This window comes from Sorghum bicolor, chromosome 1 (genome assembly GCF_000003195.3).
Source record: "Sorghum bicolor cultivar BTx623 chromosome 1, Sorghum_bicolor_NCBIv3, whole genome shotgun sequence".
NCBI lineage: Eukaryota > Viridiplantae > Streptophyta > Magnoliopsida > Poales > Poaceae > Sorghum > Sorghum bicolor.
In genome coordinates this window covers 69,281,474-69,303,333 of record NC_012870.2, presented here as the reverse complement: position 1 = coordinate 69,303,333, position 21,860 = coordinate 69,281,474, and the positions used below count along the sequence as shown (strand labels likewise).

The following is a 21,860-nucleotide window of genomic DNA, read 5'->3' as shown; positions in this document are numbered from 1 at the left end:
TGTGACAGCGATTGATGTATGTTGTGACTCATGTGATACTCGTCCCATAGACCGTGTTTAGGCCTTGTTTAGATACACCCAAAACTTTACAAGATTCTCCGTCACATCGAATCTTACGGCATATGCATGAAGTAATATAGATAAAAAGAATAACTAATTACACAGTTTACTTGTAAATCACAAGATGAATCTTTTAAGCCTGGTTACTTCATAATTAGATAATATTTGTCAAATAAAAACGAAAATGCTACAGTGTCAAAATTCCAAAACTTTTTGCATGTAAACAAGGCCTTAGTTCCTCAACCAAAAAATTTTGCGACACTTTAGCACTTTCGTTTGTTTGTGAACTAGGCTCAAAAGATTTGTCTCGTCAATTTCGACTAAAATGTAATTAGTTTTTATTTTCGTCTATATTTAATAATCCATGTATACGTCTAAAGATTTGATGTGATAAGAAATCTTGAAAAATTTTAGGTTTTGGGATGGAAGTAAACAAGGCCCTAATGCAGTGGAACGCCATTGCGATATTACTGGCGACTTCCTGCTTCAGATTTAGCCTATGGATTGTGTTGCTGATGACACTGACGGGAGAGGTCTCCATGTTCAGGACGGAATCCCAAGACTGTGACGGCATGACAACGACGCCGAACCGTACATCCAAGACCCATCGTGCAGATCCAAGACCGTGGCAAGAATTCCAAGAGCGTTCTGGCTTTCTCCCAAGATCTATCGTGCCGTTTAGCTTTTCTTTCAGGAAAGGCCCGGAGGCGGAGCATTTCCGAGGAAGCGGACAGGAAAAAGAGATCGTTTTCCCCGGGGGAAAACGTCACAGATTGACGACAGGTCACGAACTCATCGCGACCGCCGCAGCTCTCATCGACCACGCTGTCCCGGTTCGTGGTCGCCTATTCACGTGATCCACAAGCGCCCCCGCGCGTGGGCGGACGCGGGGCCTGCACTTGCTGTCGAGTGCCGAGTGCGTCTGTTCAGTACGTGTTTCGCGTGGCCGCCGCCGACGTCGACGCGTCACGGTCCTCACGGCATCAGGTCGCAAAACGCTAGCACTGGGCTGGTAGTAGTTCTGCCCCCACGAGCCTGCGGGCCCGGCCTTCACGATCTTTTGCTTGGACAGGCCTAGAGAACACAAACAAAACGTATCAGAGGCCCAGCCCCTGATTCGCGATTGAAACGAAAATTTGTCGATGTACAAGACTTCGTGCTATCTTCAATCAAGATTAAAAAAAATGAGAAATGTTAACCTACGTTTGATTTCTCAGCCGCCTTCTCCCCGCGCCCCTCTTTCTCCCGGCTCCCGCTGTGTTCACACCCGTGCCTGTTGTCGAAAATGAAGAAGGTCTTGGGTGTCGGAGACGATGAGCAGGATTACATGTCCTTTTCTTCTCGACTCTTCCTCTTCTTCTCCAATTTCGACGAAGGGGATTTAGGGGTAAGGTCTTGTTTAGTTCATCCCGAAAACCAAAAACTTTTCAAGATTCTCCGTCACATCAAATTTTGAAGCACATGCATAAAATATTAGATATAGACGAAAATAAAAACTAATTGCACAGTTTGCCTGTAAATCACAAGATGAATCTTTTGAGCCTAGTTAGTTTATGATTGGATAATATTTATCAAATAAAAATAAATATGCTACAGTACCGAAATCCGAATTTTTTTTCAAAACTAAACAAGGCCTAAGGCTGTCTCCAATAGGACATGCATTTGGCAACCCAAATCCAAAATAGGTTTCCAACACAATACCTATAACCTACAACAGAGTACCCATACAGAAAATCCATTTTGGGTATCAGGAGAGGCATAACCCAAATTTGGGTATCCTCTCTCCTCGAGACCCATTTGCAGAGAGTGTTGTCTTTTAGGTCTTGTTGTTGGAGAAGACTACTTTTATCTGTAGCACTACCAAAGGACAAATGAGTCTTGTATTTTGGGTGACGATTGTTGGAGATAGTCTAAGCATGTTGGCCAGGCTATAGGAACGGTGGCGGCAATGGTGAAGGTGGTCTGGCTAGATTGGAATGGGGGAGCTCCAGAGTTCGCCGTAGAACAATGGGGGAGGAAAAGATGGCGACCGCGACGCGGTGGAAAATGGCAGGAGCAAGAAGGAAGAACACTGAGTGTCGGAGGAAAAAAGCGTGAAGAAAATTCAGGTGCTCATAATCAGGCATAGATAAACTCAAAGGAAACCGTTCCAAAAAAAAAGACTCAAAGGAAACCTGCTATTGTACCGTTGCTCTATGGTTGTGTATAGTCCGTTTTATTATATTATCAGTTATTCCGCTACTGCAAATTAAGTATGTTTTAATTTCACCAAGTACTGTTTAGCGTGTTGTATTCTTTACTTCATAAATAAATAATGTAACGTACTGTCAAAAAAATGTAATGTATAAAGAACTATTGATTTATTTTTGTTAATAAATAAATATGAATTGTTGATTATAGCTATAGTAAGTATGTTAATCGACTGTAAAACTAAATATTCGCTACATAGACATCTCATAGAGTCCATGTAATTGATTATCTTAAAATTTCCATAGCTTCATATTTATGTGCAATAATTGTTTAAGAGTTCTTATAACTTTTATTTATAAAGCCACTAAATAAGAGTTTCCGCTGCATCCTGCTCAATAGTTTCTGAAGAAAACGGTCACCATTTATTTTATTTTTTTCTTGAATACATAAGAGAATTGCGTATCATTATATTAGGGAAAAAAGTTAAAAAACAATATAAATAAGTTCACAAAGTTAAAAAACAATATAAATAAGTTCACCTGCCGTAACAAGGAACCGAAAGAAAACACGACACATTGAAACACAACCTCGGTGGATAGCGAAGCTACCCGAGCCGAGCACTCCTAAGTTTATAGTTTGTAATGTAAAGGAGGCCGCCGCTAGATAAATGAAGTAATTAATATTTAAAAACTTGGTTATAATATTCTAATTTGTTTCCCGGGAGCAGTTATGTTCCAGCAACTATTGACATACTAGCACCAATTACGTTCGAGCAAATTGCAGTGCTATCTTCTGATCAAAGAAAGAAACAACAAACAAACAATGCTCGGATACAAATTACACCCCCGAATTACACAACTTTGCTCGCAGTACCAACACACATTCAACACCATCCACCGATCGTCACTCCTAATTCACATAATCGAGACACAGAGGCACGCTGGGACAAGTCACACACCACTAGTTTTGGACACAGCAGAATCCTCTGCTCACTCTTCTCTTGCATACATACATGTCCTCCAAGCACAACGGCCATCGTCCCCGCCGCGGAGTCCTCGCCGTCGGCTCACTTAAGCCACCAGCACGTACAAGGCGTAGATGATCCCCGGAATGTACCCCAGTACGGTCAGCAAGAGGTCGATCCAGAACTCCACCTGCATCATCCATCCATCCATCGTTCACGCTCACCGTCCAAATCAGGAGAAGAGCACAAAGACACTAGGAGCCTATGTCCTCGAGGAGAGTGAGAGTTGCACTTACGCCGCAGCCGTAGCGCAGGAAGACGCCGACCGGCGGGAGGAAGATGGCGAGGAGCACCTCCAGGAACGTCGCCGACGCCATTGCCTCTGTGTCTCACGATGCGCCTTCTTTCTCTGAAGGGGAAGAACCGCCTGGAAACTGTGTGTGCCTGGCGAAAGGTGGCACGCGCCCCGTTTTATATAGAAGAAGAAGCGTACTTGGAGAGGGGGTTTCCATTTCTCGCAAGGAGTAGCGAACTGCTCTGATTCTACTAATTCCACCGGGACGGACAGAGGGTGTACGTGTCCGCGGCGGGTGGCACGCGGCGGTGGCGGTTTCGCCCCACGTCGGCGGTTCTTCCGTGCGGGACTTGGGGTGCCCCCAAGGCCCCGCAACTGCACAGATCATCACATCACACGCCGGTAAACTCTGCTTTCAGTGGCCTCTTTCTAGTGTCTTCTCCAGTCCGTGGATGAACCTTCGGCGTTCGGCGCGATCTGCCTGATCTTGGTGTCAGCGTCTGCTTGGCTGGCTGCTTCCTGGTTAGGATCGTAACTGCCTCTGCAGTTCCAAACTTAAATTTCTAAATTCAATACACACAAATTGCTAAACTCAAATATAAATAAATTCATTAATGGTGTACAATTCAATAAACCTTGGAACTAGAATTTTTTTCATTGTGATAGTTTTGAAAACACACGTAGAAACATCTATAAAAAAGTATAGATACGTACAGTACAGAAGAGTTATCCAAGACAAAGAGGGAAAACTAAAGAAAAGAGGTGAGAGCTACGACAATAGCTACAAGGCAAGTACGACAATAACCACATGGCGATGATGCAATGTGGGCTTGTTTGGTTAAGGACTGGTCAGAGTTGTCTGGCCCAAGAATCACTATCAGACATCGGATTTTCCATGCCTAGATAGATGCATAGCCATAGCTCGCTCAGGACCCTATGAGAGCAAGCTCAATAATAGAGCCAAGTGTTTGGCTATAAATCAAGTGATTAAAGCCAATTTATACAATAAGTTGTCTGATACTTGTCTCTAAAACACATTTTCTTTCCTATTCCTTCTCACAACACTTACTATTTGGTCCCACTACTACCTATGCATCCGTGCTCAGCTTGGTGCTTACATAAGAGCCAAACTATCATCTCTCTCCTCTTTCTCTCCTCCACATCAACCTTAGCTTGGCTATAAGAGATCCTACGCTATTTGCACGAGCTAACTTGCTAGTTTTGGGTGGTTTAAAGACAAACCCCAAATGCCTGCCTTGATTGTACTGTATATATATTGTATGCATACATACAGCGATGCATATGTTCTTCAGTTCTACCAGACAGATGTGGACACATTACACATGCCTAATCTATGACATACTACTGAGTACTGACATCCCATGTACAGCGCGTCGGGCTTCTGCCGCCAATACCCCGCCCCCAACGGCGATAGGCTGTCAACGGAATCAATGGTCCGTCACATAAAACTAGCAGTCTAGCACTACGTGCAGCTCCCCACGGCCACTATCTCGTCTTTGAGCGTCTTCTTGTTGCCCTCGTGCTTGCTCCCGGCCTTCCCGGGCTTTTTCAGCGTCTGCGATGAAGCAACGCCTCAGCTAATTCATCAGGGCATCACAGGTTCAATGAGAAGCAAATATGTCCAGGCACGGCGCGGGAGAGCGTGCTTAGAGATACTGACCTTCTTGAGCAGCATGTCGGTCTGCCGCTCCATCTCTCGGATCTGCTCCATGGTCATGCCGTACCACTCGTCGATCCACGCGAAGCACAGCCGGTGGCATGCCAAGAACAGCGCCCTCTCCCCCTGTGTGAACGAAACGCACACACTGCATTAGCGCCGAGCTTCTGGATCCTCTCGACAAAGAGAGGTAAAAACTCTGAACTTCTGAACATCGTGGCGCCCTGCTTGGCTGGCAGGTGCAGGCTGACTGACGAACTGACGAGGTGCTCTTATTCATTCAGAGAATGCCAATCTAGCAGCAAGACGTGATATATCGGCATACCGCAATGATGCAATCTTCGAGCCGTTCGCCGAGGCCCCATATAGGAGCATCCATGATCAGCAGCTTGTATGTGGTCATCACCGGAACGCACGAATCCTGCAGAGAGAACAGCATGTACTTACATATGTGATAACGTGATATGTCACTTGACAACAGCAGTACCAGGCTTCTGAACGGCACCATTGTCCATTGGGCATTGGCACATATACTAATTGAGAAGAAATCTGTGTTGCTCCATACCATCCATCCCTTCAGAAGAGGGCCTCGTTCTGTTCGTTGTGACTTGAAGGTTGTCAGGTCGACATTCGGAGCACCGATCACCTTACTCCAGTAGTCTCGTGATATAGATGCGATGTCGATGATCTCAACTTCTCTTGCGGCTAATTGCTCACTGGTCAAATTGTGCACCTGGTGCACATTAGTACACTCTTATTAGTACCTCTGATATTCTTCTCATTTTCTGAGACTGGGATTTTCAAGTGTGGTTATTAAAGAGAACTGACATTTTCAGAGCAACCGTTGTCAGGTCTGGTTACAGTGTCAATGGTGAGTGAACATTTGCTGAAAAGTGGGCACTGATGACAAATGACGAAGAAAGCCAAGTTAGCCTGAAGTGTTCAGTTATCAATGTAAGCTGAGGTTTTGAGTAGCACTTCTGAATACCTTGATCACTAGTGTGCGAGTCAGAGTAGATGGAGTTCACGCCATACATGAAAAGACAATGTAACAAGTTGAGCGCACATTCTCACCCACTGAGTATTACATTACTGTGTCTGTTCTAAAATGGCCAAAGTGAAAAATTGCTAACCTGTTCTGCTCTTTGGAAATGCACACCAAGAGTCCTCATGCACTGTGAGAGCGCTGGAAGGTGCAAAGCCCTTCATCCATGATGGAATTTTGCTGCACACAGTTTCGATTTTATTCGTTGTCAAGGTTCCTCACAAATGTTTATAAAATAAGCATCGATGTACTCAGAAAAACATTAATTAAAAATTATGCTTCTGAAATAGTTATAGAAAATTTAACGTATGTATGCAGTTCATCATAAAAGTGGCTGTAGTTTAGTGGTGAGAATTCCACGTTGTGGCCGTGGAGACCTGGGCTCGAATCCCAGCAGCCACAAGTTTTTTTTCTCTTTTCTTCCTAATTTTTTAATCTAAAAATAAGATACATACAAACCTCCGTAAATGATAAGCCCAGCAGCCACATCATTTCTCTTTTAAAAAAAAAATCTAAAAAGAAATTACATACGAACCTCTGCAAATGATAAACTTTTGAGGTAAATTGCCCCTTGCCAAGCTTCTCATCCTCAAATGGGACTTGCCGCAGTACTTCTACACCCTCCTTGCTATTTGTGTTTTGCTGCTCCATCTTCATGATGGTGTAGCTCAAGCCTATTTCATACTGTCACACGAGGATTCAGCTTTATCAGTTCATTTGCCAACTCAAATACAGGAATGCGAAAGCATGATTTGAAAACTTTCTATTTTGCTCTTGGTTCTTGGATCATCATACCTCTTCCATCGACATGGGCATGACGATCCGGCTTTGCGCAAGATTGAAGTCAAGGTATAAACAATTTCATACAGAAAACATAAACATGGGTAAAAAAGACTGTTAACACAAGAACTTGGGGAGGATACAACTCTTTGATCTGAACCATGGCAAACGTAGTACCAAGCAAGACCAGCAATTCTGATGGTTTTCTGAGTTGCTACTGAGAAGGAGGGGGAGGAAGGCTCTTGCCTGTTTTCCTGTTCTTATGTTGTTTGTTTTTTGAAGAAGTTCTTATGTTGTTTGTTGCTTGAAGAAGGCAATGGACGTAGCGGAGGAACAACTTTTAATCTTCAAACTTCTTATTACGCTAATGCCCTCCTATAGATGTGGAATCCTGTTCTCCCAGCATTGCACAATACCTGAAATGCTACTCACAAAAGTTCAGACTTTGGAACTGGCAAAACGGATTTTATCTATAAAGTGCTAAACTGAAGTTGTAGGAGGACAGATGTGCAAAGAACCCTGAAAATGGGGCTGGTCTACATCAAACGAACTGTGAGGTGGGTAGTTTACGAACGTCACTGGTTACCTTTATGAGTACGTATCTTGCAGCTGATGGAAAAGGGAAGATGCTGGCATCCACCCGGCCGCCCACACAATTGTGCCCACCCCTTTTCCGTCCTTTCGCCAGGGGGAAAACACTTGGCCAGGAGGAATTTATGCCTTGAAAAGACACCGTTCTATCACGTACTAGTCATGAATCCTGGCTGTTGATTAGCGCAAGTTCGTTGCAAAAGGGATCGTCAATTCGCCAAACAGGCTTCAACACATGGCTTGTGAAATAGCAGCAAAGCGATTTTAAGCATGGACTAATGGTGTTAAATAGTCTAGCGTTTTTCTTTTTTGGATGACTTTGGAGAAGTTTCAGTTCAGTTTGTGCTCCTTAGGAATGTACTCATCAGCAGTTGAGAACCATCCGTTTCTCAAAGGAGATTGCTATTGCTCCATATGAAGATCCTGTGCCTGAAATTTCAAGGTAGGAGCAAGGTTCATCAGATTACTTTAGCTGCAAAAATCGATGTTTAATTTACTGAAGGTGAACTGCATCGTACGTATATATGCCCGGAAGCTTGCTGATCAAACAATCGTGGCTGGTGCAAGAAGGTAGTGGAAGAATGGGTTTGATTACTTGCAAACTATCATAGGTGGACTTGGTCGGCAACAGCTAACACCGACACTAAGCATTTTTTTTCACATGTTAGGTGCATATAAACACAAACAAAATAGCTTTGCATAACTGATAATGCCGTCTAAATGGCCGTCCTGGTTCGTCCTTAGCTTGGTGAACTTAATAAGAACAAAGCTTTAATTGCACAAAGCTTGCAGTGCTCTCTGGAATTGACATGCTATTGCATATTATTTTCTGCTGTGCAATATGTGGTAGCACGCAAGAGGGGGTGTTCAGACAAGATGTTTTTTTCGATAAGGTGCTGGACAGTACCATTTCTTCATTAGGTGCCTTGGACAGAAGATTCTAGTGGATATTCCATAATATACCGGTGGATGGTTCTTGTACCATTTTGCGTACTTTGTTCTTCTCCTCTATCACGTAATCGTTACAAAATAGCTCATTCGATAAGGTATCTCATTCTTTAGTACGTACAACTTAAACTTCTACTTACAATTAACATTTCATCCGATCCATACAGAAATGTGAGGTGGGTCCTTGACCAATAATTTATCTTACCTAAAATATATCGTCAATTGCTAAAATAATTAATATCTAAGCGCCACTTTGAACACAAACCAATTAATGCAAGTTTTAAGTCCTAAATTCGCATATAATTTTACTAATGTTGGTCAAACTTTGTAAAATTTGACTATTTCTAAAGAGTAAGGGCTTATTTGAATGAGCTAAGGACTAGTTACTAGTTGGGCTAAAATTTAGTTCAGATTATCTAAGGTTGGCTAGCTAGTTAACTAACAACTAGTTATAGGCTTTAGCTAAACAATTGGCCCTCCTGTTTGAATACATTTAGACTAATTTTAGCTAATTTTTAGCTAACTAACAATTAGCTCTTGTATCAAACATTCTCCAAATATTGTACATGTTAGGTACTCCACTATGGTAGGGGTGTTGTCTAGTGTTAGTTTGATACTCCCTCCATCCCAAATTGTAAGTCATTCCAAGAATATTGGAGAGTCAAAGCATCTCAACTTTGACCAAAATTATAGAGAAAAATTATAAAAATTTATAACATCAAATAGATATAATATAAAAAATATAATTAATGAACAATGTAATGATACTAAGTTGACACCACAAATATTTTCATCTTATCATATAAATTTAGTCAAATTTGAGATGGTTTGACTCTCTAAGATTCTTATAATGACTTATAATTTGGAATGGAGGGAGTACCATGGAACAACTTTGGCGGACTTCTCATCATGAAGGGGAAGCTCGGCTTACAAGTATATATATGCTTCGAACACTCACTTCTCTAACTCAAGCCTGAATTCAAAGCAGCAATAGAGCCAGGAGGGATTGAGAATATCAGCCTCGGTTGTGTGTATATATAGGATGATGTTGTCAAAATGAGACCGAGGCCGGAGCGGTGAGCGGGCCCATATACGCTATTGGGCTTTGTGAGCCCACGAATAAATAACACACGGCCGACCAGAACTTGGTATAGACTTCTCACTAATACTATCTATCCCTGAATAAACCAATTACATAGTTATCTTAAATTTTGATATTTTTATGTGTTTTTTCTTGAATACAAATGAGTATGTGTATTATTGTATTAAGTAGATAGAGGTTTCAAATTTACAAGAACTTGCCAATGCCAGCACTACGAAAATTAGACGCTACATTAATGGAAAAATTTATGACACTGATGTCTAGATTGCCAAAGCAAATAATCTGTTTTTTTATCTTATGGAGGTGACAATTGAGGGTCAATGGTCTGGTAAAGTAAAGGTGTCGCTGAAGCTGGTGAGGGAATCCATCTAGATCCGCAATTTAAGGGCGAAGAACATTGAGGCTAACATGGGTCATGGCTACTCCTAGTTAATTTCTATAGAATTAGAACGCACTTCTGCAGTATGCTCTTTGCTCTAACCTAATTAGTTTCACTCTCCCTGCTGAAAATTATCTCAAGTGACTGCCACCATGGAGCCATTGTGGTAGTCCATAGCTGGCCTTTTGGCTACCTGCTCCGGTGGCAGCGAGGTGTAGGCGGCGTTTGGGGTTGTTGCTTCTGCATGGGGTGTTGACACCCCATTCTAGATAAGATGATGCATCATCATGAGTCCGTTCCTTAAATTTAGTGAAATGACTCCATTCCCTATACTAGTACTAATTATTAGCTTATGAGGAATGAGTTAATGATGCATCAACTTATTCTATTTCACAAATCAAACAAAAAAAGAGAAATGAGTAAATGATAGACCACTTCATTCCTCAAACCAAATACACACCCAAATGGATAGATATGGGTATGAATTTTCCACTTTTATGAATCATATACAGTGGAAACGGATAGTGCACAAGGTATGAGCACGCAAATGACTACTTCCTCCTTCCCGAAGAAGATGCGCAACGAAAACACAAACAAATATCGCTCAGTTACCACCATCATATGCCATCACGTCGTCCCACCCAAAGTTTCCAATAGATTGGGAGCAGCTCGCCTGACATTTTTGTTTCTCTTGGACATTATGCATGTACATCCAATGGACGTGTTTGGATGCATGCGGCGTGATTCCACGGTGTGGTAGCACACGCTGAACACCCTAACTTCTACCTAGCTAGGCTGCAGACCTCTAAAGTATACAGATCAAGTAGGGAACTTCTAGGAAGCCATGATTAAACAAAGACAGCTAGCACTTAACTACTACAGACTAAAAGTGGTGTTCAGAGCTTCTCGAAAAAAAAATAATGCTGTTCAGTGATTTGCTGGCACAGGTACTTCGCCGACGACGATGACCGCGTGCGTCAGGTAGTCGGACGACGACCGTCGTCGTCTATATGCAGTGCAGGTGCAGCCAGCTCGCATGGTTGGCATGCGAGACTTGTGGAAACCGTTAATAAGACGGCCTGCCGGCCGGCCTGCTGCCAGTCCAAATAAAGTACGCCTTGGAGATAGAGTTTGGCAGCCTTCTTTTGGTGTCGTCTGTGATGGCGAGCGAGGCAGCTAGCTCTGATGTTGTGCGTGTGCGCCGCAGTACGTCTCTGCTCACCTGTCACAGAAGAATGAAGGGCCGGGATGCGCCAGCAATGTTCCACGCAACGCAACACGCATGACGCATGCATGCGCCCACGAAAATCTATCACGCAGGGCAGCTCGATCGTGAATCGTGATGTATGCCGAATGAGGCTAGCAGGTGTCTGACGTGCCATACATGTATTGTATGGTAGACAGTTTTTAGCTAGTTCATTTCTTCAGATCGTATCGATCGATCCAGTAGTCTCTGCTTTATATATAGAAGAAGGTGTGTGAAACACCTTATGGTAGCGCATCTCAAGTACGTAGACGGTAGTCAAAAGTCGTGAACGGAGCTGGCTCGCATATCCGCACATGAACACCGCCGTTCGTTCGGGATCCATTTGAGCCGCGTCCGGCAACTGCCTAAAATCAGTTCGTGTAGCAATAGCAGTAGCACACACAAATTAGCTTAGACATGCTAGTAGTAGATAGCAAAGTCAACTCATGCTAACGCCATGCCCTCGTGGGCCGGGAGTACTCCTCAGTCCTCACTGTACTTGTTTGTATGATCTATCGTAACAAGTATTTTTCCTCAGCATCGTGACCATCTCGTCGTCATCAGCCGGTACTCCATATATATATCAGCCTATAACCTGTTCGTTGCGTAATTAATACGAAGTAAGATCATATAAGATGCATTCAAGAGCAAATAATCGTATTGACGGGGTGTATACTTGTTCGTTCATAATATAACGGCCGGCGACACAGCGTTATCTTGCAGCATCCGACGAGCTAGAAACGTTTGCCGTTCCTACACGGTTGCAGCACGTACATGTACTGCGGCTACTAGTATTTGTTATGCAAGTAGTACGAACTTGTAGTACTCGAGAGCTACCACAATGATCCATGCATCTGCTAGCTAGGTCCAGAGCTGGGCTTCGTGATCGGGCCACGTCGCCGAGTCCAGGTCCGAGTCGTAAAACGTCTGCTGGTACGCGGCGCCGAATAATCCGCTTGATCCGCCACCGCCGTCCATCGTCGTCGTCAGTGGCGACGACGGGTGCTGCTGCTGGTTGCCGCCGCGGCGGTTGGCCATCTCGACGCAGAAGAGGGCCAGCAGGTTGGCGTGCTGCGCCTGCGCGTTGAGCAGGTCGGCCTGCGCGCGCGCCAGCTGCACCTTGAGCTCGTTGGCCTGCTTCTGCAGCCGGCACACCGCCCCCGCGCACCCGTACACCGGGTCCCGCAGCCGCGCCTCCGCCTCGTACACCATGCTGCTCACCGCGTCCGCCCGCGAGCTCTCCGGCAAATCCTGCATGCAACGCGCGAAGCCGTAGATTATTATTAATCAACGTGCGTGCATGTCAGCACATTATTGCTGCATGCTGTCTCATGTCTGTGCATGCATGCCCACGTATACACGGCCACACCACACCACCGTATGTATGTATGTACCTGGAGGAGCTTGATGATGTTGCTGGCGCCGAACACGCGGTGCGCCGTGGTGAACTTGGCGGGCTCCGTCGGCGGGAAGTAGGGAGCCAGCACGCAGCCGTCGGCGCAGCGGCGGCGGAGGATCTTGCACGCCGCGCACGGGCTCAGGACGACGGTCGGGGGCACGTTGCCCACCACCTGCAGGACGGCGGGAGGAGGCGGCGGCGGTGGTGGTGGTGGCGAGCACGACGACACCCTCGACGGCGGCGACACGGAGCGACAGTAGTTATATTGCTCCGGCGCCGCCGTACTGCCCGTGCTCGCGTTGCCGTAGTCCATGACCGATCGATCGTTCGATCGAGAGGCCGGAGCAGCACAGTGCCTGCTACCTAGCTAGCTGTACGAGAGCAGAGGTGTGATAATGATCTGCCGCTAGCTGGTAAATCAGAAGTAAAATTTGGTGGTGTGGTATATATAGGGAGATCGATCGAGACGTGTCTAGATTTTTTTTCCCTCCATCTCTCCTACTCTACACGAGTGAGGCTCTTTTCCTTGGTGGAATATAATGCAGCTGATCGATTGACGCAGCACACAATGCTGACGATCAGGTCAACATCAATTCAGTTACGGTTTACTAGTAGTACGTCCGTGCTGTGCTTGTGCTTGGCCAAGTTTGGCAGGTTTTGAACTCTGCTTGGAGCCAAGGGATGGTTAGACGTGCATTATTTGCTATATATATATAGTCAATTACTACCATGCATGTCACTCATGCCTTCTTCTTCGTGAATACTCTACTATATTAGACTAGTGCCTGGAACTAGTCCGATCGGCATGTATTTTTTTTCGTACATGTATGTCTGCTAGTTTACAAAACCAAAACATACGCACGGCTGATTTCGAAATGCATGTTTTTTTGTCTCTTGTATGTAATTCTTCCACAATGCCGTATTTCGAATTCGAGGCGAGGTGACCCGAAGGCCAACTCCGTAGAAATGCTGGTTTGAAACCAAGACCTTATTGTTGCTGGTCGTTATTGCGTGGCGGGCTGGCGGCCCTAAACGTACGTACGTAGGCGGTAGGAACCAAAAAAAGAAGTATCAATCATCTACACAGGTCTAATTAATGGCCGTCGTCGCGTTAATTAGCTTGAGTAGTCATGCAAAACATGAGCATATATATTCCAGCCATCTGTCGGGACGTCGTCCATAAACAACGAGACTGGTGGTAGTATGCAAGTCAGACAGAGTGGCCATGGAAATCAAAGGGAGCATGACCTGCACGTTAGGCAATAATAATGGAAGAATACACCTCAAACTCAAAAGGCGTGCTAGGACTGTGCTCTTGGTGTATCCATACCGTCCTTGCGTATATGCAACTGCAATGTTGGTGGTTTTCAGGCTGGAAGAATCTCAAAAGCTTTCAGCCCAGTTACAAGCACTACTACTGGTCATCCTGGACTATCTTTGTCTAAATATAGCAGCCCAAATATGTTACCAATCGAGGCAGAGGATAATATATGCTACCCATAGATAAAGCATGTGTTTAGCTGACGATGATCAGTGATCAGTTGATCACCACAAGTGGAGTGTTAGATGATGATCACAAGTTCACAACACAGCGTTCAGTCAGAAACTCAGAACCAAGAGATGATTCGAGGTAGCTCATCCTTTGTTCCTGGCATGATTTTGGCGATCGTTGCATATATGCGAGCCTCCAGTTTTGCTGGAGACGTCGTCGTCTTCTTTGTAATAATCAAGCACAATTCTTCTTGTCGACGATGGATATATGACATAAGAGCATAATAGTCGCAAGCGAATCCAGAACTCTTATCCCATGCATGTCAAAGGTCCTGCTTCGAGAGCAGGACTTTTCCCACTACAGCGTCTGGAGATGCAGTTGACCGACACGGACTTGGCCGCCCGCTACATTGCAAATTACCTGACGCATCGGTCAGAGCGTGGGGCGCACTCGTTCGGCGCGAGACAGCGACTACTCGGCATCCATTTTCCGGTCTCTTCCAAAACACCATATCAAATCGTTTTGAACAATTCAGCTAGCAGCAACGCGCGCGTGTTCTGTGTTCGGTCCGCTCGTTGTGAGTTTGGGAAAAGGATAAGCGGAGGGGAGCGCGCGCCATGCATGTCGCGCGAGCGCAAGGCGAGCGAGATAGGGCGGCATGGCATGCGTTAGGCAAGAACTGGGCAGAGTCAACATTTCTTCTCGCTCCTTTTTTTTTTTAAATGCAGGAGAGCTGTATCTGTACTGTACTAGCTAGAGAGATGGGTTGGTCCCCAAGCAGGATCCTCACTCGTACCAAATATGAGTGACAATTATACAAACTCAAAACTCTTGTACATAACGAACTAAAATAACTTGACTTAGGTCAGCTGTCCTAGATTGCAAACGTCACACCTAGTGCAAGCAGTTTCTTGGCACCAGCCATAGACCATAGGCTATGGTCGTCTTTTAGACTGACTCTAACAATTGAAACTCAAATTAGAGACCCAATACACAATTTAGGTCATGTACAGTAAATGGATCAAACCCCAAAACTTGCCCTTCTCCAATAGAGGTTCGAGACCCAAATCAAAGCAAGCTCCATGCATTTGTCAAAAAAGAAAAAAACACGCTCCAGGACGAGCTCCGCCGCACGCCTCCAGGCCGCGCCGCCCCTGCGCGCCTCCTGGCTCCACCATGACTCCAAGCAGCTGCGGCCACGCCGCTCTAATCGGAGGTGGAGGAGAAGGGGGGAGGGAGGGTGGAGGCGGAGGTGGCGGAAGCAAAGGAGCACGTCGTCGTCGTGCTCACGAGCCGGCCAGTGGAAATTTTTTGGGTTTTGTTTCGGTAGGTAGATAAAATGGGTTATGTGATTGTGTCATCTGTTGATAGTTGTTTTCAGTAGGCAAAAGTACTATGCAGGACATATTTTGGATATAGGTTGCATCATTGGAGATAGTCTCAGCTCGCACAAATTTGTGTTAACCAAAGGAGAAGTCCCCTCAAACACAAACATGTTCCTATGTTTCTAAATAATCTAGGCTCTACTTCTCGCTCTTGAACGGGTGCTATTTATATTGTGCTGCTGGGAATTGAATGTTATCCATGTTTTTTTATTGAGCGGGAGAATGTTATCTATGTTAATTTAAGGAAAAGATTTAAATAAATCATGCTCGCTACCTTCTTGTGATTCGGTCGAATGGAGCCTGGTTATGAATAATTCTTCTGTATTTAGTTTGTCTATGTTTCTAATTTTGTTATATTTTAGATCTGCGACAAATACTCGAGAATAAAAATCCTAGTTTGATTTTGAATAATTGATAAAATTTATTGGACTAATCCTTTGTCTAAGTGTATGCATGGATAAGATAGGATGGTTCAAAGTCCAAGTGGTGGAGCAAGATTCTATGGTGATGGAGGTGACCAAAAGATAGATTAAGTGCTCCAACTTGAAAAAGAAGAAAGAAAAAATTAAAATTCCATAGAGATCAAGACAAAGGTATTGATAGAGATTTTGTTTTGCCAATCAAGACAATATATAGAGTGTGATTGGGTTTGATAGATAACCAAGATGGGCGATCTCAAAGTGAATATGGTTATCTAGTACCACTAGGTGTTTTGACTCCATGCATTTGCATTAGGATCTAGTGTGTGCTAACATCCCTTGGAAAGCATGTTTGTGAAATGCTAACTTATGTATACAAGTATTGGAAACTTGGTGGAGTTACGTTTGCACAAATGATGAGAAAAGGAAGAGAACGGGTTCAGACGCTGATGTCGTGGGCGTCGGACGTGTCCGGTACCTAACCCTAGATGCAGGTCGACACTGCTTCCTACACTGGATGTGCCTGCATCACTATTCATCATATGGCAAGCAGAGGCAGTCGCATTGGACACTAGTGACTGGACGCGTCTGGTGTCCTTTTGGTTGCTCTCTGTTTGAGGAAATAATTCTTCGGATGTCTAGATGAGTCGCCAGCTCAGGGAGCTCTATGAGTAGGACAGGACGCTGTTAGCGCCGAGTCCGGTCAGCAACGGCCACTGAGGTAACAAGCGCGTGAAATGAGCTGTTAGGTGCCAACGGCTACTTTTAAACGGCTAGTGACATGCGACAACCATCTGTGCACCGAACGCTAGGCCGGTCAGTGGTAGTCGTATGGTGTGGGCGCGATCAGCCCAATGAAAAGGCCAACCAGTATGAGAGGCTTGGAGCTCTATAAATAGATGTTGATCTCCTTCATTGATTCATCATCCACTTAGATTGAAAGTGATCTTAGTGCATTCGGCTCATGAGTGGAAGCAAGGTAGGTCGTGTTGGTTCTCCAATGCACCCTTTATAGTCTGACACCCTAAAATTTTTGTTTAGGAATGTGACCTAGGTAACACAAAATAAAATAAATAATAATTTATTTTTGTAAGAGCATTGCAAAGTGTTGCAGACTACGAGAAGACCACTGAAGAATTCTAGAAGTCAAGTCTAACTTTATTTTGGGTCATGTAAGGATTCTTTTAGCCTTGTCTATAGTGAAATATTATGAGAATCAAGCCTGAAGGCATGGGTAAAATGGTCCAGGTATTGTAAATGCTAGCGCTATAAGAAATGTGACCTTGAAGAATGTGACATTAGATGATGGAACAATATCTCAAACCCTTGTTTACTTATCACTATTTTTTACCCTATTGGTGAAGTTTGAGGATAAGCAACGCGTGTTTAAGTTGTGCAAATGCAATGAGTCGACAAAAAATAAATATCTTAAGAACTAGGATGTGTGTAAACCATTGAAACAAATGTACTCTTCATTTAGTTCATAGGGAACAACTGTGGCTGATGCTGATACTGATGTTAATGTTAATTTGTTGTAAGAGAAAAACATTATGGCTGAAAAAATACGGCTGATTCTGGTTGATAGGTTCAAGCGAACAAGGTTTACATGATACAGTTCCATTAGTCTCTCTTAGAAGAGCCTCAGAAGGTAACAAATTAATGGAATGGCATATATAATAGAATGTATATTTTCACTTCTCATGGAATTGGTCAATAATGGGCCGTTTTTCTTTAGTTTCATGCTTCACCATGTGTCTGGTGGCAACAGCAACTTTATTTGGCAATCTTTATTATAGTTTTGGACGTTGCCTCTTGGAGAAAAGGTTCGAAGCTCGGTTTCTATTATCTAAAAAAGTAGCCAAGCAAATATGCTACTGTTCGGTAATATGACGTTGATTCTTTTTTTTAAAAAAAAAAACTGAGGAGCTTAGCACTGATCATGATAAAAATAATGGAAACCGTACCGATTATTCAAAACAGCTCCTTTGTTGTATATGGACTTGTGGTCGCCTTAGGTTTCCATTGTCTAACGCGCGTCAAGTGATACGACCTATCAGATGGGCACATGGTCTTTACATGTCAGCTCAAAACTACTAATGATAGCAATAACAAAAGGAAGAAAAACGAGCAAACGTTCCAAAGCGTTTCAACTCTAATGATATGTTCACGATCTTTTTAGGGCGCTCTCACTTGTCTGTAATGTGGAAATTCTGACAAATAAGGCATAATCTACAGCTGCCATTGTTGGTTTGGTCAAAACTGATCTTCAGTCCACGACTCCACGTGGACACCACGTCATTCCATTTTTTTTACTAATATTTGCATATCCAACAGGCAACAGCATCGCGATCTGTTCATGGGTAACCAACTCGCACTATCATTCTGCCGTGGACAATAATAATTAATCTCTGAAAACATCGAGCATCGGGGCTTGTTTAGATGTGAATTTTTTTTAAATTTCGCTACTATAGTATTTTTGTTTGTTTATGGTAAATATTGTCCGATTATACACTAACTAGGATCAAAATATTCGTCTCGCGATTTACAGTCAAACTGTGTAATTAGTTTTTATTTTTATCTATATTTAATGTTTAATGCATGTGTCGAAAGATTCGATGTGATAGGAAATCTTAAAAAAAAATTTTGATTTCGAGGTGAACTAAACAAGGCCTCGGTATAAAAATGTTTTTGTTTAGATTTGCTAGATAGAAGAGACGTGACCTGATCGTGTCAAAACGTTAGTACAGTCGGACGGGGTAGCAGGTTTTTATGCTGCAGCAGCCAGCAAACACGCAGTGCCTACCAGTCTGAAGCTGTGAGGTCAGCGAACAGTACTTTACATGTTTTTTTAGACAAACACTCTTTGCGGTTGGCCACCGCGCTGTTTCTTCCCATTGGCTCTTTTTTTTTATGAAGCTGGTGCCAAGCTCCACATGTTTGCAGAACTGGAGGCCAACATCACAAGGATCAAATCAAAATGCGGCAGTACAACCTGCAGACCTGCTTCCACTTCATGGTCACATTTTTTCCGCTACTATTCTGAATTTCTGATACTGAACATTACCCGATTGCGACAGTACAAGGCTTGCGCACCCCTGAAAGTTGGCCCTGTTGGTGGAGCAAGCAATACGAGACGTTCGGGACCTGGGAGCTTTCCTGTCTCGAACCCTGAATGCAGCCCTGAAAGAGCAGTGCACAACTGGGGCGGCTCCATGCCATGGTGTGTAGAACCGAAAGACTGCTGCCTTTTCCGGCCTACATCCATGATCCATCAAGATGTTTCTCGATACTAGACGTTTCTTTGTGCCATATATACCAATGGAAGTCTTGCTTGCGAGATACAGTAATAACTGATAAGGCTGGATGGAATCCACTCCGCTGACACTGAAGGTTTGAAGGCTATGAAGGTGACTGGACATTGATGTGCTTTTAGCAAGAAGATGCCACAGCCCCGGATATTGATGCAAAAGTCAGAGTCAGAAATGAAGAACCGGCACAATGCCACCATCTGAAAAGAGTTCAAATTTGGTGCCATCTTTTCTTCCTTTGTCAAAGCGTTAGTACAGTCTAGTGCCATGGGCCAGTGTAGGACAATAGGCCCATATGGAAGTACGGGAAATTGATATTCGGCCTGCTTTGTATACGGACCGGGCCGATTCTAGAAGGACTTCAATTCTTGCTTTTTACAGGAGATTCACGGGGTACGAATTACTCCCTCAGTCAAAAAAAAATGTAAATCTCGGTTCCCGATGAGTCAAATATTTTTAACTTTGACTAAATACAAATAAAAACATATTGATGCTTATGACATGTAATGAGTATAGTTAGATTAGTTATTAAATATAGTTTCATAATAAACCTGATTAGAGATTCAAATGTAAAAAAACATGATTTATAAACTTGGTTAAACTTAAATATTCTTTGACTATTTGGAAATCGAGATTTACATGTTTTTTTGGACGGAGGGAGTATTACTCTACGCGATAAAAAAGAACCCTCTATGCATTCTTTTTCTTCAAGAAAAAATGTGTGGCACTGCCACGTGGACTCCTCAACCTTGTTATTGACTCTCAGGTCTCGGCATCAAGTAATCAGTCTCCACCAACTGCCGTTGATATGCACCATTCAACCAAAAATATTTAGCACTGGAATCTAAGACCTTGGAGGTTTTGTTGATTCAGAAGCTTGTACTTTAATTATCTTTTATGAAAAAAATAGTGGGTAGACTAAATGCATTTTTTGAGAATGACAAAATGCATAGCTGTTTATCTTTTTTTTTTCAGACCGTGCTGAGCGTATTGGCAAATGGCGCAGAATATTTCCCCCGGCCACTGAGCTAGTCCCTTCACGTACAAGTCGGAATAGTCCACTAACATTACATTATTGACATTGTTGCATGAGATCAAGGAACCACACACATTGTTTAATCAAACTTTTGGTGGCCGAAAAGGGAAAAAGGTTTACACTGATAGCATACTCTCACCTTTTTTTTTTCTTGCAATTTTTATTACAAAAGCTATTAAATGGATCCCACCATTTGTTGGCATGGTACATCATATGCATATTTCATAGTGATAGATAAACAAGATACGCTGCACCTTTTTTTTTTTTCCTGAAAGCTCTGTGAGCTATAAATTGGATTGGTTTTCAGAGTAGGCGAGGTGAAAATGATAAAATGCTGCGCATAACACAATCTGTCGCCTTGATGAAGCTAAACAAAAATGCCCAGCAGCCCGCCCCGCTGCTCCGTGACACGCAGTAGGTGAAACGTAACGAGAGGCACCTAACACCCCAATGCAAAAAGAGAAAGGGCTCCCGCTTGACTCGTACGACGGCCGGCACGGCGTCACACGAAACAAACCCGCCCTCGAATCGACGGCCCAACGGCGGCGCTAACCGCAGGCCACGGGGGAGGAGAACGCGCCCCAAAATTTCGCCGCCGCCGTTCGCACAACCACATCAGCAAAGTCAAGGGCGCCGAGCTGGATCCATGGAGCAATTCAATGAGGTCCACCGCGTTTTTTCTTCTTCTTCTTCTTCTTTTCTTTTCCCGGACAGAAAACGCCAGCCGAACTCCGCCGGTGACATGTGCGCGGCCGCGGCGTACTACGCGTCGACGCGCCGTGCGAGTGCGACGGAGCCACGAGGGCCTGTGGTGGCTGTGTCTGACCGTGTGCGGTGCGGTGCGGTACAGAGTTTGTTGGGTGATCGATCTGCGCGTACAGCCAGCGTACTTCCAAGGCTGCATGGCTGGTTCGCTACTGGCCGGCGTAGACGGACGGAAGCACAAGCAAAGCAATGCATATATAGTATTTAATCCTAACAACCGCATTTGCGTGTGCTTAAATCGTTACTAAATAAATTAAACTTGCAGCCCACCCCAACGAACGGGGCACTGAGCGCGCGTCGGTGCACGAGGCCCTCGCCGCGCCGGGCGACACGAAACCTCATTATCATACTATGGGCAAATATGAAAGAAAGCGCGAGAAACCAGCTCATCCTCCGCACATATGTATTGCGATCCAAGGAAGATCAGCTCCGATCCGGCTTTTAGTTTCCAGCTAATCAGGGGGTCTTTGAGAAAACAAATAATCCCAGGTCAATTAGTATACTATAGTACTACTAGTTATACCTATAGCCTGCTGCAGTGCTGCGGACGGCCGTGCTGCGTCACGGGTTCCCCTTTGCCCGCGACCGACAGAACCGTAGGGAAAAAAACCGCGTTAGGCGAAAGAAACGTTTCGTGCATGGCCCGGGGCATATGATTGTTAGATCCCTGTGTATTTTCTCCTGCGGGAAAAAGGACGGAATGGTTGGTGCGTTCCATGTGCTCAGCAGGAAACTGACCTCGCAGTCGCAGGCCGGCGGGGAAGCGTCCGGCTGCTGA

At 44.2% G+C, this 21,860-nt stretch overlaps 3 protein-coding genes and 1 non-coding gene across 6 annotated transcripts; 1 reads left to right on the top strand and 3 right to left on the bottom strand.

Annotated features, from left to right (window-relative positions):
- Nucleotides 3,018-3,712, bottom strand: LOC8084551 (low temperature-induced protein lt101.2). The gene is made up of 2 exons (XM_002465381.2): nt 3,511-3,712; nt 3,018-3,404 (listed from the first exon to the last, which is right to left on the bottom strand). Exons 1-2 carry the CDS (start codon nt 3,589-3,591, stop codon nt 3,321-3,323), a joined length of 165 nt encoding a protein of 54 aa, XP_002465426.1. The 5' UTR covers nt 3,592-3,712; the 3' UTR covers nt 3,018-3,320.
- On the bottom strand, nt 3,916-7,515 carry LOC8084040 (cytoplasmic phosphatidylinositol transfer protein 1). Of its 3 annotated transcripts, none has more exons than XM_021451379.1 (10): nt 7,156-7,512; nt 7,028-7,058; nt 6,768-6,916; nt 6,321-6,412; nt 6,176-6,183; nt 6,016-6,087; nt 5,753-5,920; nt 5,513-5,608; nt 5,191-5,313; nt 3,916-4,050 (listed from the first exon to the last, which is right to left on the bottom strand). In XM_021451379.1, exons 1-10 carry the CDS (start codon nt 7,173-7,175, stop codon nt 4,033-4,035), a joined length of 777 nt encoding a protein of 258 aa, XP_021307054.1. In that variant the 5' UTR covers nt 7,176-7,512; the 3' UTR covers nt 3,916-4,032. The 3 variants fall into 3 exon arrangements, with proteins under 3 accessions (XP_021307054.1, XP_021307053.1, XP_002465425.1); XM_021451378.1 differs by lacking the exon at nt 3,916-4,050 and adding an exon at nt 4,462-5,107 and having other exon boundaries at nt 7,156-7,515; XM_002465380.2 differs by lacking the exon at nt 3,916-4,050 and adding an exon at nt 4,462-5,085 and having other exon boundaries at nt 7,156-7,498.
- TRNAH-GUG lies at nt 6,563-6,634 on the top strand. Its single transcript has one exon. It is a non-coding gene; the product is annotated as a tRNA-His (tRNA).
- On the bottom strand, nt 11,937-13,154 carry LOC8081443 (LOB domain-containing protein 1). The gene is made up of 2 exons (XM_002465379.2): nt 12,673-13,154; nt 11,937-12,529 (listed from the first exon to the last, which is right to left on the bottom strand). Exons 1-2 carry the CDS (start codon nt 12,988-12,990, stop codon nt 12,140-12,142), a joined length of 708 nt encoding a protein of 235 aa, XP_002465424.1. The 5' UTR covers nt 12,991-13,154; the 3' UTR covers nt 11,937-12,139.

Coding starts and splice junctions, on each gene's coding strand:
- LOC8084551 (XM_002465381.2), bottom strand. CDS start 3,591: ATGGCGTCGGCGACGTTCCTGGAGGTGCTCCTCGCCATCTTCCTCCCG. Junction 3,405..3,510: donor TCCTGCGCTACGGCTGCGGC/GTAAGTGCAACT, acceptor TGGATGATGCAG/GTGGAGTTCTGGATCGACCT.
- LOC8084040 (XM_021451378.1), bottom strand. CDS start 7,175: ATGGTTCAGATCAAAGAGTT. Junction 6,413..6,767: donor AAAGTTTATCATTTGCAGAG/GTTCGTATGTAA, acceptor AACTGTGTGCAG/CAAAATTCCATCATGGATGA. Junction 5,108..5,190: donor CCGACATGCTGCTCAAGAAG/GTCAGTATCTCT, acceptor CTGATGAATTAG/CTGAGGCGTTGCTTCATCGC.
- LOC8081443 (XM_002465379.2), bottom strand. CDS start 12,990: ATGGACTACGGCAACGCGAGCACGGGCAGTACGGCGGCGCCGGAGCAA. Junction 12,530..12,672: donor ACATCATCAAGCTCCTCCAG/GTACATACATAC, acceptor CGTTGCATGCAG/GATTTGCCGGAGAGCTCGCG.